This window comes from Emys orbicularis, chromosome 5 (genome assembly GCF_028017835.1).
Source record: "Emys orbicularis isolate rEmyOrb1 chromosome 5, rEmyOrb1.hap1, whole genome shotgun sequence".
NCBI classification, from domain to species: Eukaryota; Metazoa; Chordata; order Testudines; family Emydidae; genus Emys; species Emys orbicularis.
The window spans coordinates 38,110,896-38,137,680 of NC_088687.1; the positions used below are offsets into that span (position 1 = coordinate 38,110,896).

Below are 26,785 nucleotides of genomic sequence, written 5' to 3' on the forward strand. Positions count from 1 at the left end.
TTCAGGGACTGGGCACTGATGGACCTGTCATCATCCTCTTTTTTTATAACTAAGTTTTTCTCTGGAGCCTACATAGGTATTTCTATCTATCTGTTTGAGATGAATGATCCTGTTGAAGTGATAATATATCAAACCATACAACACTGCTTAGCAGGAGAACATTGTTACTTGACCCTGGGATAAGATTTTATAGCACACAAAATAAAAGTGAAACAGAAGCTATATACCTCATTAAGCAAAAGAACTCTGTCTAAAATAGACAATATGTAGGATATCACCAGGTTAGTGATGTTCATTTGAATGCCAGCTAGTAGGACACTCCATTGTTTATGAAAGAATTATTTTATCTTGTATTTCTTATTACATTTCTGACTTGGAGATACTCATGAGTCCTAAAGCATTACATTATCAGTCCCTTACTCTGGCAACACCAGTTACTTTATCAGACAAGGACATTGCATGCTCCACTATCCAGAAATAAAACAACAGTTTACCAAACATGATTTGAGCAACTGCATCCACTGAATCTGTTTCATATTCTAAAATGTTCTCTCACAGTCTTGAAGCTATTGAAAACTCCAGCATCTTTGAATCTATATTTTAATGCATATTTCTGCTAATAAACACTTTAATAGTGACACCCACAGACATAACACTTCTAGTACAGTACAGAGCAAAACCAGCCCAACACTCTAATGCAGGGGTCGGCAACCTTTCAGAAGTGGTGTGCCAAGTCTTCATTTATTCACTCTAATTTAAGGTTTTGTGTGCCAGTAATACATTTTAATGTTTTTGGACGGTCTCTTTCTATAAGTCTATAATATATAACTAAACTATTGTTGTATGTAAAATAAATAAGGTTATTAAAATGTTTAAGAAGCTTCATTTAAAATTAAATTAAAATGCAGGGACCCCCGAACCTGGGCAGTCTGAGTGCCATAGGTTGCCTACTCCTGCTCTAATGGTTAATTAACTGAGAAATCCCTCTTTTTCTTACCACTTCCCCTCTTATTTTTCATCATGTCCCTTCTTATTCCTGTCTCTGTTTTGTGGATCCACTATAGTTAAAATTTTGTACTTAAAGCTAAAAACCAATGTCTTGTATGAAACATATAACACACAAGCTGAATATACTGGTTTTAAACCCACAAAATGTTATTAAAATAAGAATGAATAATGTCACAGCAAAGAATTCAAAAAAGAAAAAAAACTAAAAAAATAACCAAAAAGATTACAAAGTTAAGAAGGTTATTGTGCAGAAAATTGAAAAGAAAAGAAAAAAGTGACTGAAGTTAAGACAATTATAGGGCCAGAATACAAGAGAAGCATAAAAAAACACTGGCATCTGAACAGAAATGTTTTATAAACGTTGATCTGAAAAAATGCATTAAAAACACATGAATTAAAGCAAGCAAACAAAAAAAATTCAAAATACCATATACAAAATGAAATTTAAAATAATATTAAATGTCATTAGTTTTTAAATCTACACTTACTACTGCCATAACTATAATTTTAAACGAGAAACTTCCTTATTCCAAAATGCTACAGAGATGGTACATGTAAAAGTTAAACTATCAAAGTCAGAACTTAACATATAGAACTTCAGCAATGAACATGATTTTCAAAAATAATAGTATGTTCTCCTTGGATTACTTAGGAACTCCCTCCATCTGACATATTAACAAAAGTTAATAAAACCTAATGAAATATATGCATGTAGCCATGATTTTGCCTTTCCAACTGTTAATCATACCTTTCACATCTTCATCTTCAATAGTCGTATTGGAACTTTCTGTTGACTCCTGTTGAGAAGTAAATACAAGTGAAATGCATAAAGTGACCCAGCATATTATTCATGCACCTATGAAAATTACACTTGGTATTGTACAGATCATGCAAAGCCTTGAAGCAGGCTATGTGGATGTAATTCACAAACAAATGGCCACAGGGATTGAGATGTTTGTACCTGAAACTAAATGTCAATAATTTTCATCCATTTCAAACGGGAACATTTTTATTAAACGTATTTCTGGCTGTCCAGTTTTTGAATGTCCATGGATGTACAGGGAAATATAAAAATATCTTCATGAAAATGAGTTAGCTTGTTTTTTTTTTATACTTTCTATTAGACAGAGTATGTCTGAACAGTTATATGAATTACGTCAGTCAAATATTAGAACTTGCCATTTTAAGCTTAGTGAATAGCAACTGTGTAAAATAAGTCATTCCATTTGAGCTTTTAAGTATAAAGTAAGAAGAATGCTGCATTTCACAATTTACAGTAATTCTTCTGCTGATATAAGAACTGATGCAATAAACTGAAAGGCTCCCATTTATTTCAATAAGAATTGGGTCATATCCATGATTGCATTTTTATATTCTCCTTGTACCAAAAATTTTGAAAGAGAGCAAGTTACTGGAGAGGCCCACAACAATGCTCCTAGATAATCTAAGATATCTTTGAAGAAATATTCTTTAACCAACCAGCCACACAAAGGAATGACTTGTCCATCAGACAGTTGTATTGAAATCTTTGCAGTGTTAAAAGGCAAGGCTACTTATCACAATTTTTATAAGATATTAGAAATGTGAAAAATTAGGGAGCACACTTAAAAGGACACTGTCAAAGCTAGTAGGCAAAAAATCTGACCTACTCTTTTTCTCCTAATTTTTTTTGTAGAAGATCTATCTTTATGATTTTTAAAAATAAATGCTTTGTTGCAAATAAAAAAAGAAAAAGCCAGCAGCGAAATACTCATAGCCAGTTTACTTCTGAGACAGAAGGGAAAAAAATAAGATTTGTTTCAAGCTTCCAAAGAGTTACTATACACATTAATTAATTAAATGAAAAATCCCAAACACCCTAACAGTGTCCTTTTGTCTACTATGATTTCACAATGACAAGTCAAAGAAAAGTTTCAGAATGGTTAATGCATTATTCAAATGTAAAATAACAAAATTATATGCATCAATAAACAAACTACACTAATCAATCCACACATACAAACCAAGCTAAATAAACCATCATGCTTTTCCTATTGTGAATGGTGTTAGACTATTCACTCCACACAATGGACATACCATGCTCTATCATATATAGTATCTAGAAGAAAATAAAAACCACACACACACAAGCAGGAAACATCATGCACAAGCTCACACGAGAGATGTGGCCAGTAATATGGAAGCATCCACTCCAGTTGTCATGCTAAAATATTTGTTTTTGCAGATAATGAAATTTAACAGTAACTTTCCCCATAAGTGGTTTTCCTGTCCATGTTATGACTTTTTGGGATATAAAATATCTAAGTTGCTATGAATATATAATAAAGTCAAGTAGATGTAGTCATGCCAAAGAGCTCCAGTGTTTTGGTTTTTTGTTTCCCTTTGCTAGGCTTTAGTAAAGATTTGACTAACATTAAAATGATGGCAGTACACTACCTATTAATAAAACATGGGAGATGAAATATGGACCAGGGGTGCAGAGAGTAGTTGGTACAGGAGTGAAATGCGCATCACAACTTATTATTACCCACAAAGTATAAAATAAATAATCAAACGAAGAAGAGATATGACTACAAATATGCACAGTTAACACTTTTTCCATGCTTGTGAAATGCCTGCCTCTGATATTTTCCACTAAGACTCAATCCTTTGCAAATACAGTGTTGAGCGATCACAAGTAATTACACTAGATAAATGTGACAACAATCCTTTGGGAACTTTAAAATTCTCAGCATACCCATTTAAATCTGTTTAAATAAGTGAAATCTGCATATGAAAACTAGGAACATGAATCACAAACGACAATATTCCCTAACCCTTTTCAAGTCCACGCAGGGAGAAAAAATTACCAAACGTTATAGAAACCAGACACCAAACACAACCATCACAGCACAGAGAAGAAAATCAATGAGAAAAATGCATCACATCAAGATTTATGAATTCAAAAGAGCTTCTTGCCACTTCAAGTGTTAGCTTCTTTTGAAACTGCAAGATGATGTTATGGAGTAAGTCAAAAGTTCCATGCAGAAGAAATGTCACAGTATGATGCATAAGCATGCTGAGAAACAGCAGATGGAAACGGCTCAAAATATGCCTTCATCTTTAGTGAAAGCTTCATACACAAGTCTTAAAAATAACCTCACTATACTCTCTTCTGAACACAACGTTCCTTTGTTTTTTTGAGAACTTAAAGTTCTTGCCTGAAGCAAGAGATGTACAACACACCATGGACCTGGTTCCTCAGGGTGCTGGGCGCTCTCATCGCCTACAGACATCCACAGGAGCTGAGGGAGCCAGCAGCCAGGAAGAAAGCATTCAGCGAGAACAAGCCACAGATGAATTAGGCCCAAGAGGCACCAGGTGCAACAGATCCAGGAATGAGATTTTCCTTACTAGCTCTGGGTAATGGGCACATTCTGGCTTAGAATAGTGGATGAAATGTGCACTTTGGAAAAGCAAGATGGAGCTGATTCTTTCTGAATACCTTATTTCCATCAGGGTTGTGGATTACTGTAGTTTGGGGCTCCTGAGTGAGAACAAAATAAAGAGAAAAACAGTTCTCATTGGTAAATACATTCACATTAGTGTGAGGGAGCGCGAGAAGAGCCAGCAGACAAGTGCTAAACAGTGACAAGAGCTAAAGCAAATGTTAACTGCTGCCAAAAGATGAAACAATGTCTCTAATAAAGATTCCTCGACTGACAAGCTATCTTACCTACTGCAGCGGCATGCAAAGACCTTATTCATGATCAACACATACACAGGGCTTTGAAGCTCTGGAGAGGCAGCTGAAGAGGCACCGTGTTTCACAATGTCTCATATCAGATACATTGTCCCTTTTTGCCTGACCCTGCTTTAGCGGTCAGGCAAAAAGCAGGGGGGGAGGGATAGCTCAGTGGTTTGAGCATTGGCCTGCTAAACCCAGGGTTGTGAGTTCAATCCTTGAGGGGGCCACTTAGGGATCTGGGGCAAAAATCAGTACTTGGTCCTGCTAGTGAAGGCAGGGGGCTGGACTCGATGACCTTTCAAGGTCCCTTCCAGTTCTAGGAGATGGGATATCTCCATTTATTTATTTTTTATTTTTAGCTCAAAAATGGTGAACTATTTTAATTTAAAAAATAGTGTATGCTTATTACTAAAGCAAAAATGAACACAAATCAAAATAAAGATGGGCTGAGCAGATTCAGAAAGATTTGGGTACCTCTAAACACAAACGGTGTTTGGAAGTACAGGGGTTATATCCAGTCTGTTGCCCATTTGAACAGCAGAAATACCAACTATGATGGAAGTTCTTGATGCCATTTCAAAGTTTAACTCCCCTCTTGCTTCCCTTTAAATGCCAGTTAGCTGGCACAGGAACAAGCTGCAGCAACTGTAACTTTTTAATGCACTCTCAGAGGTCTGGGAATACCTGATGGAGTTGAGGACTCATGTACATACCATAAAACCTGTAAACTACTGCTCTGAAATGACTTGACTTAATGCAGGCTTCCATGGGAGCTGCACATACAAATCTATGGGCAGAATTTGTCCTTATGTTTATATTAAAGAGCAGAAGCATTTCTTCAGAGCTATGTACCAAAGTACATGAGAAGTAATACTGCTTAAATTTAGGTAATTAAATAGTAGCATGTGTGTTCGTAAGCCTTCCTCCATAGCATATTCTTAAGAAATGTGACTTACCAACAGAAGCAAGATTGTGACGTAGAATATTTATGTACGCTGTCCTACTGTTTAGTAATATTCTCCCAGCAGAACTTATTATTGAGTAATGCCTACTGCATATTTAAAGTGGCACTATACAAAAAGCTTTATAGGACTAAGGTGCCTCTTGATCCCAGTAAGTGAAGCCTTGCAAAGTCCTGCTGGGTTGTCAGAGAATAGGGGGAATGAAAATCTGAATAAGGTCTATGTTGTTGTTGTTGCCTAGCAATAATCCTGTTAGCTCTCCTGATGTCAAAACTTGCATTAAGGCAAAAGAAAAGATAATAGGTACAATTTAAAAAATAAGTCAGCATTTAAAAGCACTGAAACAACCATCAGGTGAAGAGCTAAGGGCAACATCAAGCGCATTCTATTCACTTTCTTACACTGCATGCAAAAAATTAAACTATCGCTACTAATGCTACCACACTACCACGTCCAGCTTTCATGTCACGTTTTCTATTTATAAACAGTTGCTTCACAATGGACTTCCTCACAAAAAGAAAACAAAAAGTACAAACAACGAGAAAAATTGTTCCAAATTTTTAGAAAACAAAGAATAAAAGCAAAAAAAAAAAAAAAAAAAAAAAAAAGGAAAAACAAACAAAAAACAGTAAAGAACTTAAAGATAGGGTGAAAAGGAAGATTCCAGGTATACCAGCGCCGGGGTAGGAATATTTTCTTTGGGGCTGGTTACCACGTTGGTTTTGTTGTTTATCTGTAGGTATGCAGAAAATAGAAATAGACAAGCCTTAGAATTCTTGGTAGCTAGCATATCTATATCTCTCTATATAGAATATCTATATACAGATATAGATCGGGAAATAAAGAGTCACAGAAAGGTCAACTTACGAACTTGAAAAGAACACTGACCACAGATTTGATAACTGGCTATAGCTTCTCCCAAAGACGCTAGTGACAGTATTTTGGACTTGCTCAAGGAAGTTCTATATAGAGCATACGCAGTTTCAGCTCTGACACTTAAATTAATGAAGAATTTCTTAATAGTGGCTATAACCAGGTAATAGGAATTCACAATTAATATGGCTTTTAGAAAGAAAATGCCTATATTTCCATTGTGATTTATTCACCAGTTTACGATCATGCAACAGTGTTAAGTAATATACCATCATTTCACTTTATTTCTAGGAGAGTGTTACTAGGTTAAATGTCATTTTGTTTTCCATGGAAGGAATCTTCAGTGGTTCAAATGTAGGTGTCATTTACACCCATATAAATCTGGAGTTACTCCACGGAAATTGGTAACTCCAGATTTATATGGGTGTCATTGAGGTCAGAATATGTACAGGTATATTCACTTTGAGATTTTTTTCAATTAAGCATTTAGTATTTCAAATGAAAAACATACATGTTTCATTTTCATTAAATGAAAAACTAATTTGCTTGTTTTTAAAAACCTCAATACTATCATTTTCCAGTCTGTTTGTGGCTGCAGTAATACCTTTTGTTTACTGTACATTGGCCTTTCAGACCACAGAGCCTAAATTAAGAGTATAACTTCCTGTACTGTAGCTTCTCAACACTACTATTTTTGGCCCTGATCCTGCAAACAGTTATATATGGGAGTAGTCTCAATGACTTCAAAACATATAAGTCTTTGAAGGATTGGGCTTTTATTTGTTTCAAAAAATTATTCTCTCTCTCTCTCTCTCTCTCCAAGCAAGACTTAGCAATTAATTTAAATTTCTCTGATTCTTATACTCATTTTTAAAACCCACCTTCCATAACTGCACCTGTACAATCAGGTAGGTAAATATCACTGTGGTTGCAAAACTAGAGAGATTTTAAAAATCAAGCCCCAAATAAAGTTTTAATACCAACTGGAAAGCTGGTTTCAATTATAACTAAAGCTTGTTGGATTCCGTTGCTGTCAAACTATTTTCAATTAAAATTACTAGGATTTTTTAAAAATATTTTTGACCAGTTCTACTTGTAAGAGCAGCAGGTCAAAGCAGCAAAATGTAAGGTAGGCTATCCGCATACAGGGTTGGCATCATTTCTACCTGTCAGGTATAGAATCTCTACGGCTCCACTGTGTCAGTACTCCGGTACTGAAAATGTAAACATTAAATGGGAAAGAAATACAATAATGCAAATCCAGACTTCTCTTCTTTCACTGATGTACATTTTGTCAATATTAAAGTAAAATTAACTACCACATTTAAAAACCAAAAGTCAAGCCCTCTGTGTCAGTCAGGCTGTTGGGGAATATTTTTCTTATAAAAAAAGTCTTTAGGAAATCCAAAATGTTGAAGACTTGAATAATATTTACCAGAGAGTGTAATGACATATTGGCCTACCCCTAGACTAATGGTTCTAGCACTGGGCTGAGAGCCAAGAATTTCTGAGTTCTAATTTCAGCTCATCAATCCCTCCATGGCCTTAGGTAAATCACTTAACCTCTTTGTGAGATGGGGATAATGATATTTAGGCCATGTCTACACTTCAGATTTCCCCCAATCCTACCTCTGTACTAGTGCAATCCCTAGTACAGACTGATAAAGCTGCTGAGCAAGCTTTATTTGGGCAAATGTGCCCTAGGGGTGAAATCATGACCCCTCTGAAATCAACGGAAGCTGCTGTAGCATTGATTTTAATTGGGCCAGGATTTCACCTGAGGTGTTTGCACTGGTGGCTGCCCATCAGTTGCTGGAATCAGAGCAAATCTGAAACATAGCCAATGTCTTAGTTAGGACATGTCTAGACTAGGGAACTCTGTTCTTCTGTAACTACATCCATGTAGTTAAGATGATGGAAATCCCTAATACAGACACATTGCTCTGGTGCAAAACGGGCTTGCACTGGAGTTCGATTTATCCTCTAAGATACTGAAAGACACATGCCAAGCAGGGCAGTGTCTCTATATTAGGGACAATCTTGACCTGCACTTAACTACCTTACAGGGGTTTAGTAAGGAACAATTAATGATAGAAAATGTTACTACCTGCATTCCTTACTCAGGGAAAAAACCCCACTGAATTCAAGGAAATTTTGTTGTTGTTTTTTTAATTAAGACTACATACATTATGGAATAACAACAGTACACACAACCATGGACAATCATATTCTTTTTCTCTTGTAACAAGAGAAAATCACTCTCCCAAGTTGTACAATCAAAAATGAATATTCATTGACAGTTTGGCCATCAAGAGAGAAGTAATCAAAGAGCAAAAGAAAGAAGAAATGGACATATACAAAGCATATATGAGGGAGGGAATGAAAGTTTCAACAGACTTCATACAGTCCTAATCAGCAACATCAGAAATCAAATAACACGCCATAGAAGCGCTTGTCATGGAACACATAACAGACAAAGGATAACCAAATTTCAGAGAGAATTTTGCCTGAGTAAGGAGAGCAGGATTGAGCCCATACTCCCCTGGTCAAAATCCTATAAAAAGTAAACAACAACATTCATTCCACTACCATTGAGAACTGAAGAATATATATTCAAGCCTATTAATGGTACATCACGAATACAGAATTTACATTAGTACAAATGAAAAAGAGAGAATATATTGCATAGTCAAGTTATTTCGTCAGTGTGAGCACAGCTTGGCTAAACACTTCCAAACTTAAAGAAAAATGGTAGGCTTTAAATATTTTAAATCACCGTTATTGCATTTATTTTAACAGAAAGGGGAAACTATTAAAAAAGAAATTCAGCATTTTCATACCAAATGATTAAGTGATTATGGAAAATTATTCTAAATTGGTGTACTTCTACTTGTTGTCAGGAAGGAAAACTTTTTTTTACTAAAATTGTGGTTGCCAGGAAACACCTTTTAACTTTATAGCAACCCTCTCACTCTCTCTCTCTCTCTCTCTCAGAGCAAACAGTTGGGCAGGGCCATACAATCCTATGTATTAATGGTTTTTATATATTTTTTAAAAAATTGTATAAAACTGTGTCTCGGGATCTAAATCCTCCAAGCCAGTGGTTCTCAAAGCCGGTCCGCCGCTTGTTCAGGGAAAGCACCTGGCGGGCCGGGCCAGTTTGTTTATCTGCCGCGTCCACAGGTTCGGCCGATCGCAGCTCCCACTGACCGCAGTTCGCCGCTCCAGGCCAATGGGGGCTGCAGGAAGGGTGGTCAGCACATCCCTTGGCCTGCGCCGCTTTCCGCAGCCCCCATTGGCCTGGAGCGGCGAACCGCGGCCAGTGGGAGCCGCGCTCGGCCGAACCTGCGGACGGGGCAGATAAACAAACTGGCCCGGCCCGCCAGGGGCTTTCCCTGAACAAGCGGCGGACCGGCTTTGAGAACCACTGCTCCAAGCATTCTATGTGGTGTTTCAGCAGACTGTAAGAGCTGGCACGCAGTGTGTTTGGGATGCTGAAAATATCCCACCCTATCTGGTAAATGGCCTGTACTTTTGTATTAAAATGAACTGTTCTCTTGCTGAAACATTGTATCCAGCTAGATGATGATATAGGCCATTTACCAGACAGGTATTTTCTGCTTTTCAAGGGGAGGTCTGCTTGCCCGTGACAGAGGGACCAGTTGGAGGAAGTGGAACATTTGCTCCCTTCTACCTGGATCAGCAGTACGGAGGCACGGTGAAATGTCACCGTTGAGTAAGCTGCCTCGCAAGGATCACCACCATCATCCCAGAATTCAGAATCAATGCCAGTTAAACAGGAGGATGGTCACTGCCTGCCTGGGGACTCTGGTGCTGGGGGACGGGAGTCTATGTATTGGTTCTCAAGATGGGGGATTTGAGTTAGAGGTTGAGGAGGTCTTGGGATGAGGCTCTGGACTAAGAAGGGGGTTGGCTGGGGGTCTGGAGAAGGGAAGGAAGGCGGCATGTCTGCTGTGGCCTATGCTTGTAGCTTGACATCCTGATGTGAGTCAAATGACACTAAGACACTCAGAAAAACCTTATTATTTGATACTAAAAGTACAACATCCCCAAAAAGAAAATAAACAACCATCCTTCCATTTGATTTCAAGGGACAATAAAAATATACAAAGCAGGGTTTTGAAAATCACCTTAAAATGCCCTAAATACTGGATATGTGCTCAGTTAAAGCTGGAATCAATAAAAGTGGCTCTGGTAGTGAATTTATTTATTTATATACATTTTTTTTACAGAAGGGGCAGCAGGGTAGAGAGGTGTCTCTTAATGGATTCCTGATGTTGAACCGTATTCATACTATATGAGTAAAAGCTCTAGCAATTTCCCAAGTATTGCAATTTTTAATTTTTTTTTTAAGTTTCTATGTAAATAACTACACAGAGGGTAATGTCTCCATTAAACTTATTACTATCCATTTATTATTTTAATATTATTAGTTTTTACTACAAGGAGATTAAAAAATTAATGGAAGACTGTGTAAACAAATACTATTTTTTTTAGTGTACTAAAGACAGCTGCATTGGCCAATGTTACATCTACTTTTTTGTATTTATATTTCTATAGCTAAAAATCTTGCTTTAAAGAATTGCGGAACAATTCATTACAGATGGCATATAGCACTTCTTGGCTTAGAAGTCACAAGTTTTCATGTTAAAGGTCTTGTAGCTTCTCAAGTTATGTTAATAAATTAAATGCAATTATTTGATTTCTAAGTGTGAATGTTTCACAGGAGGAAAAATCTGGCAGATAAAGATCCTCACCATCATTTGAACACTCGAACTGGACTTCCTTTTCTGAATTGACCAGTCAGAGAGAAAAGGAAAAGAAGAAAATGTGACTGGTTGGATTGAAAGTATCAATGCATGGAGTACAGTATATTTTTGTTTTCAAAAAGACAGCCTAAGCTGCGGTAGAGAAGGAAATACTTTTTTGTGGGGGGAAGTTTCTACATGAGAAAAATGCTGAAAACAAAGACTCCCATGCAGGTAAACATTTCCCCCCTTGCTTCACATAACTGAGCAGGAAAATGGTAAAAAACTGAAATGTCCTGAAAACCGCAAGTATCAGATTCCAACAAGTGTAATATTAGCAAACCATTGAGGATAATTCTCAGCAACGTTGCTATCAAAATGGAGATACAGCAGATGCCATTATAAACCTGTAGGAAGAATGGTATTTATAAAAATACTAGCCTGACTGGAGCACATAAAATTCCTGCATTCCACAAAGACATGTTAAGGAATCTGTATTGCAATGACCTAATCATACAGAATGATGTGCTTCTTCATCCTCTCTAAGTTGCCCATTATTTGACTTTGGGTAACATTCAGGTTAGAGTATACTGAATTCATTTTAAGAGCCTTAACATTTTTAAGTGTGAGAGAATGTGTGTGTGTAAGTGAGTAAAGGACAAATCTGCTGTGAACTGAGTATTTAAGTAAGTAGCACTCTGTTAAAGAAAAGGAAGTTTAAGCAGAAAACTAAAATTCAGGTCAAAGACACACTCCTGAGAAATGAGGCAGAACTGAGAAGAGAAGAAACTTTGCATTATCTAAGGAAAGCTGGGTGCTTTATTTAGTCTTCAGGAATCCTCTGAGAAAAAGAAATAAAACATTTTTCAATGCTCAGAGATTTGTTTCCTGGCTATTTTTCAAAGTATCTGTCTATAACATTCATTTGTGAAGCATCTCTCCTCCCGCGGGACCTGGCGATATGAAAATAGGAACTGTAAATCATCTATGAAAGTTCCCAAAATGTTCCCATTCTTATCAAGGTCTATTAGTCAGGATGAGCTTATTCACTGAGATCTTAAACCCCCGGACTTCTGCCAAGTACACCTGGTAGAATGTACCTCATGTATGGCCCAAACTACCAGTAAGCGTCTGACGTTCCATCAAGCTAACACACCCACGACCAAAGTCTCATTTCTACTAAGCAGCTAAAAATACAGTGAGTCACTAATGACAGGATTACCCTTTATTAAAAAGCAAGGAAAATATTCCCTTGTCAGCATTTTTCCTAACCTTATTTAAAACATGGTACAGTTTTTCAGCTACTTCTTTTCTGACACATTATTTTGAGCTTAAACTAACGTCACCTTCTTCAAATATACAGTGAGAACCATTTCTTAACACAACCTATGAAGACAAGATGTAGTTATTTCCAATCGCAAAGTCAATAGAAGTTGGAATGGTACAAGGAAAAGAAGGCTGAATGAGATGTATAGTTTGGTGCATTTGTTTAACTTACCTTGACTCCATCAGGTTTTTTCAATAAACTTTTTGCTGCTGTAAAATGAGAGAATAAATTCAATGTCAGCAGGTTATCAATAAAGTCCATCAGGTTTGAAGCAAAGCAAGCACTTTCTGTTTTTAGTTCCTCCCTCTGCTGCTTTACATTTAGGAAACGGAATATTTACAAATTTCAAACTACTGGACATAAGGCTGCAGTACCACTTTTCTTAGATTTGCTACCTTGATTTTGTCAAGATCTACACCGAGCTGCATTAGGCACTAAACACTGCCATATTCAATAGAACCTCATTATTTCACATTGAGAGTCCTACTATAAGTTTCTAAAATGTGTGCATTAGCGTATAAGCAAACACACAAAAGCCATGAATTGGCAAAGGCTTACGCATATAACTCTAACTGTATGAGTAGATGCATTGAATTCAACTGAATTATTCACATAGGTAAATGCTTGCAAGGTCACAGCCAAAAATATCAAGAATAACAAATCACAAAATGTGGCTGTCATTTACTGTTTTGCTTTATTTATGAGTGAATATGTACTCCTAGGAAATACATTGTAGAATACAGTAGAACCCCATTTAACTGAGCCTCTATTATGCTGCTCTCTGTATTAACCGAACCACCAGTTGCCCGGCACTGACAGTGGTAGGACTTGGGCTGGCAGCCCTGGGGCTCCTGCCTGTCGTGCTGACAGTCGGAGCCCCGCTGCCCAGGGCTCACAGGTGGAGCCCTGCCACCTATTCCCCAGTTTATCTAGATTTTTGGTTATCCAGTCTGGCCCCGGTCGCAGTTAGATTGGCTAATTGTGATTCCACTGTATTTTGTAAAAATGATAGCATTTTATACTATTACATTTTTGCTCAGAAATGGGGAGAGATTCGCTTTTTTGTGATAGATACAAATGCCCACCTTGCTAGTTGGCACTGGGGCTGTGGCCAAGCCAACCCAGGGGAGAGAGACCCTAGAGGGCCTTGACTCCTAGGGGTAGCCTGTGATCTATGTAGGGTTATGGTAGAGTGGAGGGGAATATAGAGGTTGGAAATGGCCGTGAACTCAAGCCTGTAGTCGTCCACCTAGTTCAGTGGACGCAAAGACACATTACTGACTCCCTGTTCCTTTGATTTTGAGTATTTAGTACTACTTCTGGAGACAGGTGACCAGCTCCTGGTGCCCTCTTCACATAGCAAGATACCCAGGATGAGGAACAGAAGAAGATCTGAAGGCTGCAGAGGTCTTGTCCATGCTGTTACAGCTGGTGGTGACATAAGGTGACTAAGTGGCGGTGGGTAAGCCATTGGGCTGCCATTTGTTCACAAATTTTTAAAGGGGAGTTTGCAGCCATTTCTCCTTGTTACACAGAGAGGCAGTTGCTGAGGACAAAAGTGCAAAGAAATGGAGGGTTTGGAAGACTTTGGACTTGACTCTTGGTGTTGGCTTCACTGTCTTGCACAGCTTGAAGCATTACTCATCTGGACCCTTATCCTGAACATGAAGGAGGATAGTAGGGAGCACAGACATTTGAGAAAGGCCCCTTCATTTGACTGGCGGAAGGGGGGCTTATTCTGTTGGGAATTGCATTAGTCTAGTTTCAGCCAGTTTGCTGGGGTACCACCATTTCTCTTGGTTAAGTTAATGAAGATAAAGCTTCTGCTTCATCTACATTTCTGTGTCCATGTATTATTATTCACCTGCTGTGTCTGGGTCAAGTGCTCATATTATTGTGGTTCTACTGTAGACATGATGGACTATATAACCATAGAAACTGTGCAGAAAAGAACAAACCTTTATTGGAACTTTAACTAGAGCTGAAATTAAGGTTATCTTCTATAATTTAGTAAAACTCCTCAAAATCACGTTATCAGTTAGGATAGCAGATCCACTCAGACCACTGTTAAGACGGTGCCACTGCTGCCCATCATAAACCCCTATTTTTCAGGAGCAGAAAAATTTCATTCATAAAAATTTATTTCAAGCTAAAGTTGACACAAAGTATCTCCACCTGTGCTAAGGAAGAGTAATGCAGAATATTTTTATATGTGAAAAGCATGTGTTATATTTAATATATGCTGCTGTTTTACTTTAAACTCTTTGGACTAAAGACTGCATTTTTGTTAAATGTAGGTTCAGCACCTAGCACAATGGGCCTTGATTCTTGATTGGGTTTTGGGCTCTACCTCTGTACAATTAATCAGATAGGAAGAGCATCAAAGTCTTAAACTAATTTAGCAGAAAATAGCTATTTTCAAGCTACAGGAAAGAAAAGAAAATTAAAAGTTTATTGGCTTCACAGGTTATTTTATACTCATAGAACTAAAAAAAACCCCACCACCTATTGAAAAAAATTAATTCTTACAAGCTGCTTGTCATAATATGAACTACATCCTTCCAATGTTATGTTTTATGTTTAAAATCTTTTACATGTTTTGGAAACAATTTTTTAAAATAAAAATTAAATAAAACAAAACAACAAAAGAGTTGTCAACAACAAAAGTCATAATGAAGGTTGTAACAGCCATTACTCCTCCCATTGTGCCTGTAGGATTGCTAGCATGTAAGGGGATGTGTCCCTTGAAATGTTTCTTGTATGGGACTGGTATGTGATATTTAATATTATGGGACATAATCTATACTTCAGTCCTGTACATTAACAGGAGCTTCATGCCCAGAACAAGCGTAGTATATATCCTGTACTTTGCATACTGCAATAACCACACACAACTATTTAAAGAAGTGTTAGCACCAGCTTTAGCTACGAATCTTTTTTGTTGGCTTGTGATATAATTCTAATACTATTTAAAAGCATTTTGTGTATGCAAAGACACTGTATGTGAATCAAAAACTGCAGTAGCAAAGCATATTCTAAAGTAAGCTAACAATGAAAAATTTGACCATGCTGATTTCCCACAACTAAAAAGCAATTGTTATAAATAAATCCTAAGGCACTGCTAATAAGCCAGAAAGCAAACTGAGAAGAAATGGAATTGTGAAAACATGCAGAGATTAGTGTGGTTCAGGGCAGATGGCAATTTTGCTTAGGAGGTACAAAAAAGATGTTTCTTTCAGTTGCTGAGGGTCTTACCTCACAAGAAACACACATTCCACATAAAAGGAAGAAAGAAAAGGAAAAAATAAAACACTTTTATAAACACATTGTTATGGACAAATAACCTTAAAAAGCATGCTTTCAATGAAATTCAATGAATAAATAACTCAAAAACTAAAATATCATCTCAAGTGCAGGTATGTCTTAAATTAACCACTGAAATGATGGATGAAAAAGTCTTTGATCACCATGCCAAGACATTCTGAAATAATATTTTTAAAGGACCATGACATTCTTGTTCTTCAGAGAGGTGTTAGACCTTACATATGATGTATGTGAAACAATGATTATGGAGAACGATTAGACATGATACACATGCTTTATATTTTAAGATAATCCATTTTTGACAAGATACTCAGTCTTAGACTACAGCATTTCTGTTCAACTCTTAAAGGAAATTGAAAGTTACTGGCAATTCATTAAACATTAACCAAATATAATTTACAATCCCTAAAGATGGTTTTACATGTTACAGCTGTATATTAAATAGAGGAACCTAACAAAGAAGGGCACTGTGTATTACAAGCACCAAGCAGATTGGACCAATTGGTCTCACTTGCATCCTGCTGTAGCTTGTTTATTTTTGGATGCTTTGATGCTTATTATTCTTCAAAACATGCTCAATGCACTATAGCATTTTTATCTATTAAATATATTGCAACAGAATTACCTCAGACAGAAACAGGATGTTGCAAAGTTACTGCAGAATTCACCCTAAGTTATTCAATTGCCTGCACTCCTGTTTGTGGGTGTCTTATATGCATTATCAATGTCTGGTTAGGATAAAGGTTGCCAGAATAATTCTCAAATATTGAGGTTTACATTGGGAGATTCCCAGCTCCTCCCTTCCAAATAAGAATGGAAACACAATGTAAACAAAAATATATCATAGCTATTTGGGGGACAAGATTCTGGCTAATCAGCAGGGAGGGGAGTAGATGGTCGGGGAGAAGGAAGAAAACGAGAAGGCAGAGAAGTTTAGGCAATCGGAGGAATGAAGGGAAAGAAAGGCTTTAACACTTTTACAAATTTCCCTTTCAGAAATTTATAGCTATTTTATTTTTGGTATTTTTTCTTTTCTCTTTCATTGAAAACTTTAAATATGTAACTATAAATTTAAGCATAACACAATATTTTGAGGGTGTTCCTATTTAAGACATAATTATAACTGTGCCCTGGGCTAATAAACACCTTGGTCTTCAGCATTAGAGTTTGATTACTATAAACACCTGCACCTGAGAGTATATTCAGCCAAAAGTACAACTATTATTTCATATGCAGAAAGTACTCTTATGTTGCTATAATATGATGCTCGAGAATGAGACAGAGGTAAAAGAGTGAAGAACTTTCATGTGTTTATTAGTATTAAGAAACCCAAACAAATAGGAATGGTATTAGAAGTAAACTTGATTTGATATATTACTAGAAAAGTAGTAAAATATGTACTATAAGGTTGCTTTTTATATAAGATAAGAACATAAAACTTATGTCTGTAAAGTTTAGAAATGTATTTTAGTTTTGCATATTCAACCCCTCTTCTACTATGTAATTTAACTTTTAAAATATTATTCTTTGACCATATTTCAATTTGCACATTTATCCTTAGCATTTGCAATTTTTCTCTTCCTACCTGGAATATTTTCTAGGCTCTTTGATAGGATTCTACAAATAAGAACGAAAAAACCCTCCCCCTTCACAATAAGGGAAACAAACAGACATTGCATCAAATTATTACAACTACCACCAGTACCTTACAAAAGGCTCATTATGACCCTTTAGTTTAATCTACAGCAGCGAGTAATTTCTGCTCTGATCACTGCAAAAAAGAAATAACTTTTATACACTATATTTTACATACTCCACAGTAGCAAAGACCTTGACTGTACTAAACTTAATTCTAATTAGAGCCTGGTTGCATTAAGCAGATACCAAAATGTAAAGAACATAAGGATTTGGAGCTCAATAAACGTACCTGAGAAATTTCTGGTAGCCAGCATAGTTGTCAAAATGGCCCCCTGTGTATACATATGTTAACTCAAATTAGCATTATTTATGCACAGCTCTGAGCATGAATAGACCAAAAAGGCAAATGTGCTTAATCATAAATCATTTGAATATCTAAGTCAACTCTCGAATGATGGATTTTCCATGCATTATTTGGCATAAGGTGCAGTACATTGGGAATGGAGAAACTGTAGCTTATTCTTAAAGCTATTACCTATCATAATATCCCTGACTAGTTACTAAGCTGTCAGAACAAGTCTTGCCACAAATGTATGTGCACACATAGGGATATTAAATTGCACACATATGACACTGGGAACAGAACCCAGACTCTTACTTTAGTTGCTTGGGATGAGTTGTATTCAACATACTTATTCTGTGTGTGTATATATATGTATGTAATGTTGTCCACTAGTGGCTGGCCTGCAAAGAGTATAAAGGGTACACTACCACAATCAACTAAGGGAGGTTTTCCTTTATCTAAAGGGAGAAACGCCTGTGATTTTAAAATGGAGGGTCATCACTATCGTCCTGATTCCAGAGGGGTATGTAGATTATATTTATATTAATTGCGTCTTAAAAGCAGTAAAAATGCTGCTGGAAATGCATGCAGAGCTCAACCTTATGTTGTTTATTAAGCACTGCAGCACAGTTCACATGGCTGTACTTATTTAAAGATCGAAGCCTGATGTTTGTTTATATAGCTTTGTTTTTAAGTTTCACCATAAAAAGATTCACCATAAAATCCCTTTAAGGAATGGTTATCCTCTACATGGAATATATGTCTACTTATCCTTTTACCCTTCAAAAATTACCTGCTACTAAAGTGCCCCTGAAGAAATTTTCTTTCTTACCTTTAGTTTTCTTCTTGCATTGAATTTCTTCAAGCAATCTACAGTCTCCTGCCTGTGCATCATAGAGGCCACAGTAGAACGTTGCTGAGGGAGAAGAAAAGAACAATATTCAATACACACAAATATATGAGTAATGTTGTATTTATTGGAGAACAAGCATATCATAACCTGCATGGGCCAAATTCTTAAGTCTTAAGCTCCTATCCTTCACTGGTATCTATTCAAGAAAACCTCAATGCCCCAGTGAAGTCTCCAAGATTTTGCCTGGGTGCAGGGATCCATGCCAACGGAACCTGATGCAAAACGGGAGACTCAGTTTGTACTCAGTCCTTACCTATGAAAAACTCCAACTTAAATCAGTGGGGTTTACACCCGTGTAAGAGACTGACTAAAAACAAACCATTTTGGCCATATAGAATTATAAAAATAAAAAATCAGTAATAGCATCCTGAATTGTGGTGTCCTGTAAAATTCTCTTTTAAAAAAAGAAATGGAATTTTATTTAACATTAGAAGTACTGTGTGATGCACAGGAACATGAAATGTGTAAAAAGGAAATAGTCAACATCCTCCTTATTTCCTCTGGAACTCATTATCACTTGTACTGTTCTACGATAGAGAAGACAGTGCCGCCTACTAGAATGAGTACAGGGCTGGGCACCAGGAACACATCAAATCTGATTGTGGCTCTGTCAGTGACTTGCAGAGTATCCCCAGGCAAATCCCTATCTTATTGTTTCCGTGTTTCACCCTACCTTCACAATGGGAGCAGTATCATTTACCTATCTCCCAGTGTTTTGAGAATTAATTGCTCTGAAGATGCAAAGCACGATATAAGTGAGAATTTTTATTGATACAGCTCCATACTATATTCCCTGAGCATGCACATAATAATGATGTCTTAAGGGCCATGATCCTCCATTCTCCTCAGTGCAAGTGGATGTCTGTATCCACTCAAGAGCCCCAGTGAAGTCTCTGCTCTGCCTGGGCACAAGGGTCTGCCTGCACGGAGCAGTTTCTCAGGCTGGAGCCTCAGTTATGGTAATTATTTCTAGGTTCATAGAGTCTAGATAATTACAGTTTTATCTCCTCTATTTAACTACATTGCAATGAAACAGCTCTAAGGAAGGAAAAAATAATCATTAACCTTCTGAATTTGTGCACTAGATTTTGGAGAATGCTATCAACTATTTCACCTGTAAAATATTTTAGGCGTGCAAGTGGAAACTACTTACACATATCCATGGATGCTTCAGTGCCTCTGATGCTGTGATACGTTTGGCAGGGTTGATGGTAAGCATTTTATTGATGAGGTCTTTGGCTTCAGGAGTCACTGTATCCCACTCTGGTGAGGGAAACTTAAGGAAAAATATATATGTAATTCTCTCTCTCTCTCTCTCTATATATATATACACACACACAACACACACACAACACACACACACACAGTATGTCACATGAATGGATAGCAAAGCTTAAAATTTGAAGAGTAAAGAAGCCTGCTATAAAGAAAACAATTTCAAACAACTTTTTCTGTAAACATTATGTTTTTTCTTCTTTATTGTTTTGATGACTTCTAACAGGCTTGTTGTAGATGTTAACTTATTTTGTAGTGGAACATTTACAGAAATGTGTACAACAACATGATGCAAACTGACACTTAGAGGATGAAATTACAAATTTAAGGGGAATAGAGTAGGCTAAGAAATTCAGATCAGCGAGTGTGCTTTTCTGTGTTTGTACACTGCCTAATACAGTACTGCAATAAAAATAATAAACAAAATTATCATAGAGACTCATTTGTCTTCTTGAATGTTAAATAGTGTATATGACATCTTAATGTTTAACCCCTGATTTATGAAACCACTTAATCAGGTACTTAAGCCCATCCCAGCTTAAGTACCTGATCAGCAAAATATTTAAGCATGTGCTGAAGTCCCATTGGAATGGGACTAAGTGTGTGCTCAAGTGCTTTCCTGAATCACAGCCATAAACAACTTGTGTTTTTCACTTTTTAAATTAATGAATTTAGAGCTTGTGGAAATTGAGCATGGGGCACGGGTCACTTGCAGGTTTAAACTAAATGGTGGATTTTCTATAACTTGAAGTCTTTAAAACATGATTTGAGGACTTCAGTAACTCAACCAGAGGTTAGGAGTCTATTGCAGAAGTGGGTGGTTGAGGATCTTTGGCCTGCAATGTGCAGGAGGTCAGATTCATAGACTTTAAGTCCCTTCCGCCCTTAAAGTCTATGAATCTAATAGCCCCCCTAGTCACTGCTGATCCACAGAACAGGTATCAAAGGGGAGTGAGAGTGCTACCTTCTTCTGCAGGGACCACCTCTATGGAAGCATAGTCCAGTCTCTATACGTATTTAATCACTGCCTTCTCAGCTGTGACTGTAGTGCCAACTGGAATGGTACGTTCTGCAATATGGGCACTTGACCACCAAGAACAAGACTGAGACCATAAACTCATTTCCACTACAAGGCTTACATGAATGGCTTAAAAGATAGAAAGTTCTGTATGCCTTCCAATTTTTTGAGTCATGCAGTCTTTAAATTGCTTAACAGTTGAGCACCAATAGACTTTATTTCACTGTGTCTAAAATAAATGTACTATAAAATCTATAACACTTCTGAACTACTAGTCTAATCCTTCCAGTGTTCACTGCTGGGCACTGAGAGTCAATGGGACTATTCCCACATAAGTGTTTGCAGAACTGCGCTCTATGACACAACCGTTATGCAGGCTACAACTTTATGAAAGATAATGCACAGGAAGAAGTCATTTAGGTTGGTAGCAGTGATACTCTGAAGAGTTTAAAGTTTTGTCAATTTAGAAATATTACTGAAGATCTGAACAAGGCAAAAGTAACCAACATTCATAAAGGATTTTAGACTAATGTAACTACCAGACTCAGACTTTGAGCAGTAAAGGAATTTGATAAAAACATACTGTAGGAGGTACTCATATTTGTAAGGCTCCTTTTGCACACATTTGTCCCAGCCAGACACACACATGCAAACGTGTAAGTGAATCAACTGAAATCACAGCTGTGATACTCTGTAACTAATCTAACTGAAATGTAAAATCAGTAACAAGAAGCAGCTTAAAGAGAAACCTTGTGCTCTCTGAATACCACCCCTAAAAACCAACAGTTGTAGGATTGTGGGCAAAGGCACACAGTAGTAGAAATACAGGTACTGTTTAAACAGGTAGATAGAAATATATTGAGTAATGGTATATATTATATAGTGTACAGGCCAAAGAGATGTTTACACATATAAAAAGAGTGGATCATAAAAATGCTGATAAAAACAGAAATATTTAGGAACTAATTCCTACTTAGTTTTCGCTCCCTTCTTAGTCTAGCAAAATCATACTGAAAGCTGTAATTAAAAACAATTATAAGAGTAGCTCATAATACATACGTCATAAGCACCAGCCTTGATCTGCTGATAGAGTCTGTGCTGGTCTTCATCCCAGAAAGGAGGGTATCCCACAAGGAGGATATAGAGAATGACACCTGCAGGAAGTCCAGAGTAGCACTAATTAAGCCATTCATGCAAACTAGCCCAGTGAACATGAACTGAATCATACCTCAAGGCTGCACAAAACAGGTACAAACAAATAAGGTAAATGACTTATTTGGTAGTACAGCTGAATAGAAATCCTCCAGATGTTGGAAAATAAACATCCTGACAATGCTCTGAGGCAGCTGTAGATTTCTCATGATGACACCCTGGAACAAAGTATGGGGAGTGCAGGGGAAATGGTGCCTAGATACTATGGGGGGCACATTGGAAATGTCTAGTTAGCTTTAGAGACAGACAAGAATATATCCTCTAGTCCTACTCGGAACAGTCTTAGACAACACAGAGATTAAAACCAGCCTGCTAATGTAAGTGCTCTCATTAGTGGAGATGCACTGGTGGTAAAGATGATGGAAATTTTAAGAAAAGAGTCTACCGTAGACAAGCCTATCTGTCATTTATTCGGCCGTGGTTTAGTGATAACTACAAGACACAAGTGCATTCACAGATATGGCCCAATCAGTCTGTCTATGCTACAAATAGTACCTGTTAAAGAACCAGGTTACAAAATGGTTGTCCCTTAACCTGGTTACGATATGATTTTAGGGCAATTCAAAGGAGGCTAAGGCTACGGAGAGAGATTGGTGTTTAGCTTGGTAATGAAATATAATTAAGGCTCAGTCTTTAATACAAACTGGAACCGTGTTTGTAACGATGTTAAGGAAAAATTGTGCTGTTGCTAGGTTCTATGACATGGTTACACCTGTAATGTAGACAGAGTCAAGAGTGCTCTGACAGCACATTTGCTTAACTGTAACATTCAAATAATAACTACTGTTCAAATAAACAACTACTGAAAAGGTAAATATGAGATGAAGAAACATTTAAAATTAACTCTGAAATACACTAAACAGAGGCTCTTAACTGACAGATCACAATGCAGTGGGCTAAATATAGTTCTTCAAAATTGTTTCTTACCACATGCCCACATGTCCACTGGCTTCCCATAGGGATCTTTTCGTAACACCTCTGGTGAAAGATATCCTGGTGTACCAGCAAAACCTGTCAGAAAGCATGATGAGAGAGTTAGCCAGTCAGTCATGAGGACAGTTGTGTTCTCCATAACTGTATATACAGTATAACAAAGGATTTCTTAAATAACACCCTCTTCTACGGACTGTGTCTATATTAGATATTTAGTTTTAAAATCTCCTACCTTTCGGACACCTGTAGCTCAGCTCATCAGGTAGCAGGCGACAATGGGAGTGTTGGTGTAGACAGGACACCACCATGTTCAGTGTAGAGGTATGGTAGTAAAAATAACATTGGCCCCCTGCCTACACCTGCAATCCCACCGTTGTTGCTACTGGTGGAGCTACACTGATGATAGAGCAAGAATAGGAGAATTCACAAAAAGATTCAGTGCAGACACTCTCATGGTTTATGTACTACAGTATATCTATTGTAGGCCTCCAGCAATGACAAGCAAGTGCATTTATTTAGTGTCACAGAATCATAAAAGTTATAGAGGGGAAATATCTACTAGATCTTCCTGTCTGTCTTCCTGGAAATGCAGTATCTTTTCTATTTTATCCAGCCCAGCTCCTAAGTGACATAGTTCGCCCCTAAGTGCGTTACAGAGAGGGGGAAAAAAGGTGTACCTACATGATCATATGAACATTTTTGCTGGTTGGTTGTTATTAGACTGATCAGAGATAGCATAAGATAGATCTAAACTATAGAAATTATGTCAGTAGAGCTCATTTAGGAATCACAAATCATCTCCTGTGGATCCTTTAATTTCAGCCATCTATCCATTCTGTGGATCATCAGACTGATATCCACACAGATTTGTTACAAATGTTATCACATATTTTATACTTCAGTGGTATTTCAAGTGCACTTATTGTCCAAACAGAATACAGTAAGAGTAAAGCTACAGTCTCATGTTCATATTTAAAAAGTGAAAATACTGCATGAATAAAATGCCGCTGGATCGCATGGAAAGTTTTATCAATGTATAATCAATACCTAGGGCCAGAATTAGAAAACTAGTGTAGATCAGTGTATATTACAAAATGTTGTCCAAACCCCTTCTCCCAATGTGGGGATTCATCCCAGTCAATGCCAGGTTGTGGTACTACCACTGCCCTCCTTTGAAAAATGCGCTGAGGGGAGTAGAAGTTTTTGTTCCCACCAGAGCATCATAGTGGCGGTTGCTCACAGTAGAAATCAAATCAGGCTGTAGCCTCTTTCCAAACTCTGTTATTCATTTTTCAGACTGTGTTGGCCCTTTACAGGCCACCTCTGATATAAGTGACATTGTGGCAGTTTTCTACTACCGCACCTGTGCTCCCCTGGGGATGTTCCAGGTAAAAGCTGGCCCAAACTCAGTAGTGAATCTGGCTCATGGAATTTACAAGTTCCTCCTCATTCTTTAAATACTAGACAATGTTGTTGTCCTTTTAGGAGAAACACAGAATGGAGGCATGGAAGACACCAAATATAATCTATTGCCCCCTTTTTCTTATAACATGCCAAGCATTATGGAAAAATGAAAGTTATAGATGAATGAAGGTAATAGATGAATAGAATGAATGAATGCTGGCACCCTGAGAGATGAATAATCTCAGACTTTTTCTAAAACACAGTTTTAGTGGAATCTGTCCTGTTTGCCAATGGGCATGAAGTACTATTGCTTATAAGGCTGCCTGAACGACCAGAATATTGATTTGGTGACTGTTACGTATTATGCAAACTTGGTTAGCATATTTTTATCTATCTATATATAATTGAAAAGATACGCAAGGGCCTACGAAGACCAGAAGACCATTTAACTGAATAGTGTCTATGTGCCTAAAGCCTCAGCTGGTAATCTTTCCAGCATTCCCTCCCCCACCACCTGTACCCCGCTCCTCAGCAGTGTCCTCTTTTGAGGAACCTGAAATATGGTAACCCTAAATTTAAGACAAGGTGCAACTAGGGCTCAATCCAGCTCCCAATGAGTTAACAGGATCTTTCCATGGACCTTAAGGTGGGGTAATGAGTCACCTGCTTCAGTGAGTCAGCAGAGCACACAAGATGGGTTTCCAGTAGATTAAACACCTGCTATCGGGGTGGAGTGTATTGGGAAAACGTTGCCAAGCTTTTTACAAACAGCTACACAGAAATGAAGCTTATTTGGTTAACAAATGTGCAAAACAGGAAAGTATCTTGTATTCTCCAAACAGGATATAATATATTCTGGACCATATTCTCTGCTGACATAAATCCACTGACTTCAGTGCAACTCTTCCAGGAGAGAATTTGTCCCTCACACAATTTTGCAGGACAGTATAATACATAGAAAAAGATCCTGATTGGTTCAGAGCTATAAGTAGTATTTGTGAGTCACTAGGTGCTGGAAAATCCACCAGACAACAAACGTTACACTGGAAGGGGGGAGAGAGAGAAAGTTCAACATGCTATTACTATGCAGAGCATGCAAGTTCAAGTTCTTCATTGTAGGGCTAGCTATGGGTAGATCTAAACTAAAACCAAAGGTGTGACTGTAGCTTAGGCTACATCTACACTACGGGGGGGGTCGATTTAAGATACGCAAATTCAGCTACACGAATAGCGTAGCTGAATTCGACGTATCAGATCCGACTTACCCTGTTGTGAGGACGGCGGCAAAATCGACTGCCGCGGCTCCCAGTCGACGGCGCTTACTCCCACCTCCGCTGGTGGAGTAAGCGCGTCGATTCGGGGATCGATTGTCGCGTCCTGACGAGACGCGATAAGTCGATCCCCAAGAGATCGATTTCTACCCGCCGATTCAGGCGGGTAGTGTAGACCTAGCCTTAGATAGATGCACCTGTGCTAGCTTTAATCAACCTAACATGGCTAAAATGCAGTGAAGCTACAGCAGCATAGGCTTCAACACGGGCTGTACAAGCCTGCCCAGAACCCTGGGTACATATTTGCATTGCTAGCCCACACTGAAACGTGTGCTGCTGCCGCTTCACTGCTATTTTTAGTCATGTTTGCTAAAGTAAAGCTGGCATGCGTATGCTTACCTGAGCTGTAATCAATCCCCCCACTTTCGATTGCAGTGTAGACAGACCCTATGAAGAATGGCACTTGACAGGCATGAGGAGGAACTGCTTCTTGTTCCTGTTCTTCAGAGAACCATCCCAAAGGCTCGTACATTATGTACAAATATTCAACACTGCCTTTAATTAGGCATGATCCATGCATGTTCCTTGCAGATACCTGAACAAACCATCCTTGCATCCTGGGCTTTGGACTTTTACCAGTATAAGTAGCAGACTAGGGCCTAACTCTGAACTCATAGCGGGGTAAGTCAAAAGTAACTCCATGAAAGTCAATGGAAAATTAAGCCCAAATTATATACTATGCAAGGGCTTTGCGGCTGGAAAAAGTGGGGATTTAAAACATTATTAGA

The 26,785-nt window shown here is 37.7% G+C and overlaps 1 protein-coding gene across 24 annotated transcripts in view; it reads right to left on the reverse strand.

Annotated features, from left to right (window-relative positions):
- Positions 1–26,785, reverse strand: part of CAMK2D (calcium/calmodulin dependent protein kinase II delta) — a 258,791-nt gene that overhangs the window by 63,860 nt on the left and 168,146 nt on the right. For 2 of the 24 annotated variants that reach the window (XM_065405055.1, XM_065405042.1), the window contains exons 8-17: positions 23,317–23,400; positions 22,237–22,331; positions 20,038–20,160; positions 18,804–18,887; positions 17,918–17,960; positions 12,844–12,875; positions 10,556–10,570; positions 6,371–6,430; positions 4,493–4,534; positions 1,757–1,805 (exon numbers count right to left, since the gene is read on the reverse strand). In XM_065405055.1, the coding sequence (XP_065261127.1) occupies positions 1,757–1,805; positions 4,493–4,534; positions 6,371–6,430; positions 10,556–10,570; positions 12,844–12,875; positions 17,918–17,960; positions 18,804–18,887; positions 20,038–20,160; positions 22,237–22,331; positions 23,317–23,400 (627 nt within the window). Of the gene's footprint in view, positions 1–1,756; positions 1,806–4,492; positions 4,535–6,370; positions 6,431–8,439; positions 8,449–10,555; positions 10,571–10,609; positions 10,624–11,348; positions 11,382–12,833; positions 12,876–17,917; positions 17,961–18,803; positions 18,888–20,037; positions 20,161–22,236; positions 22,332–23,316; positions 23,401–26,785 lie in introns of all 24 variants that reach the window. The other 22 variants (XM_065405048.1, XM_065405039.1, XM_065405038.1 and 19 more) reach the window with 13 other exon arrangements.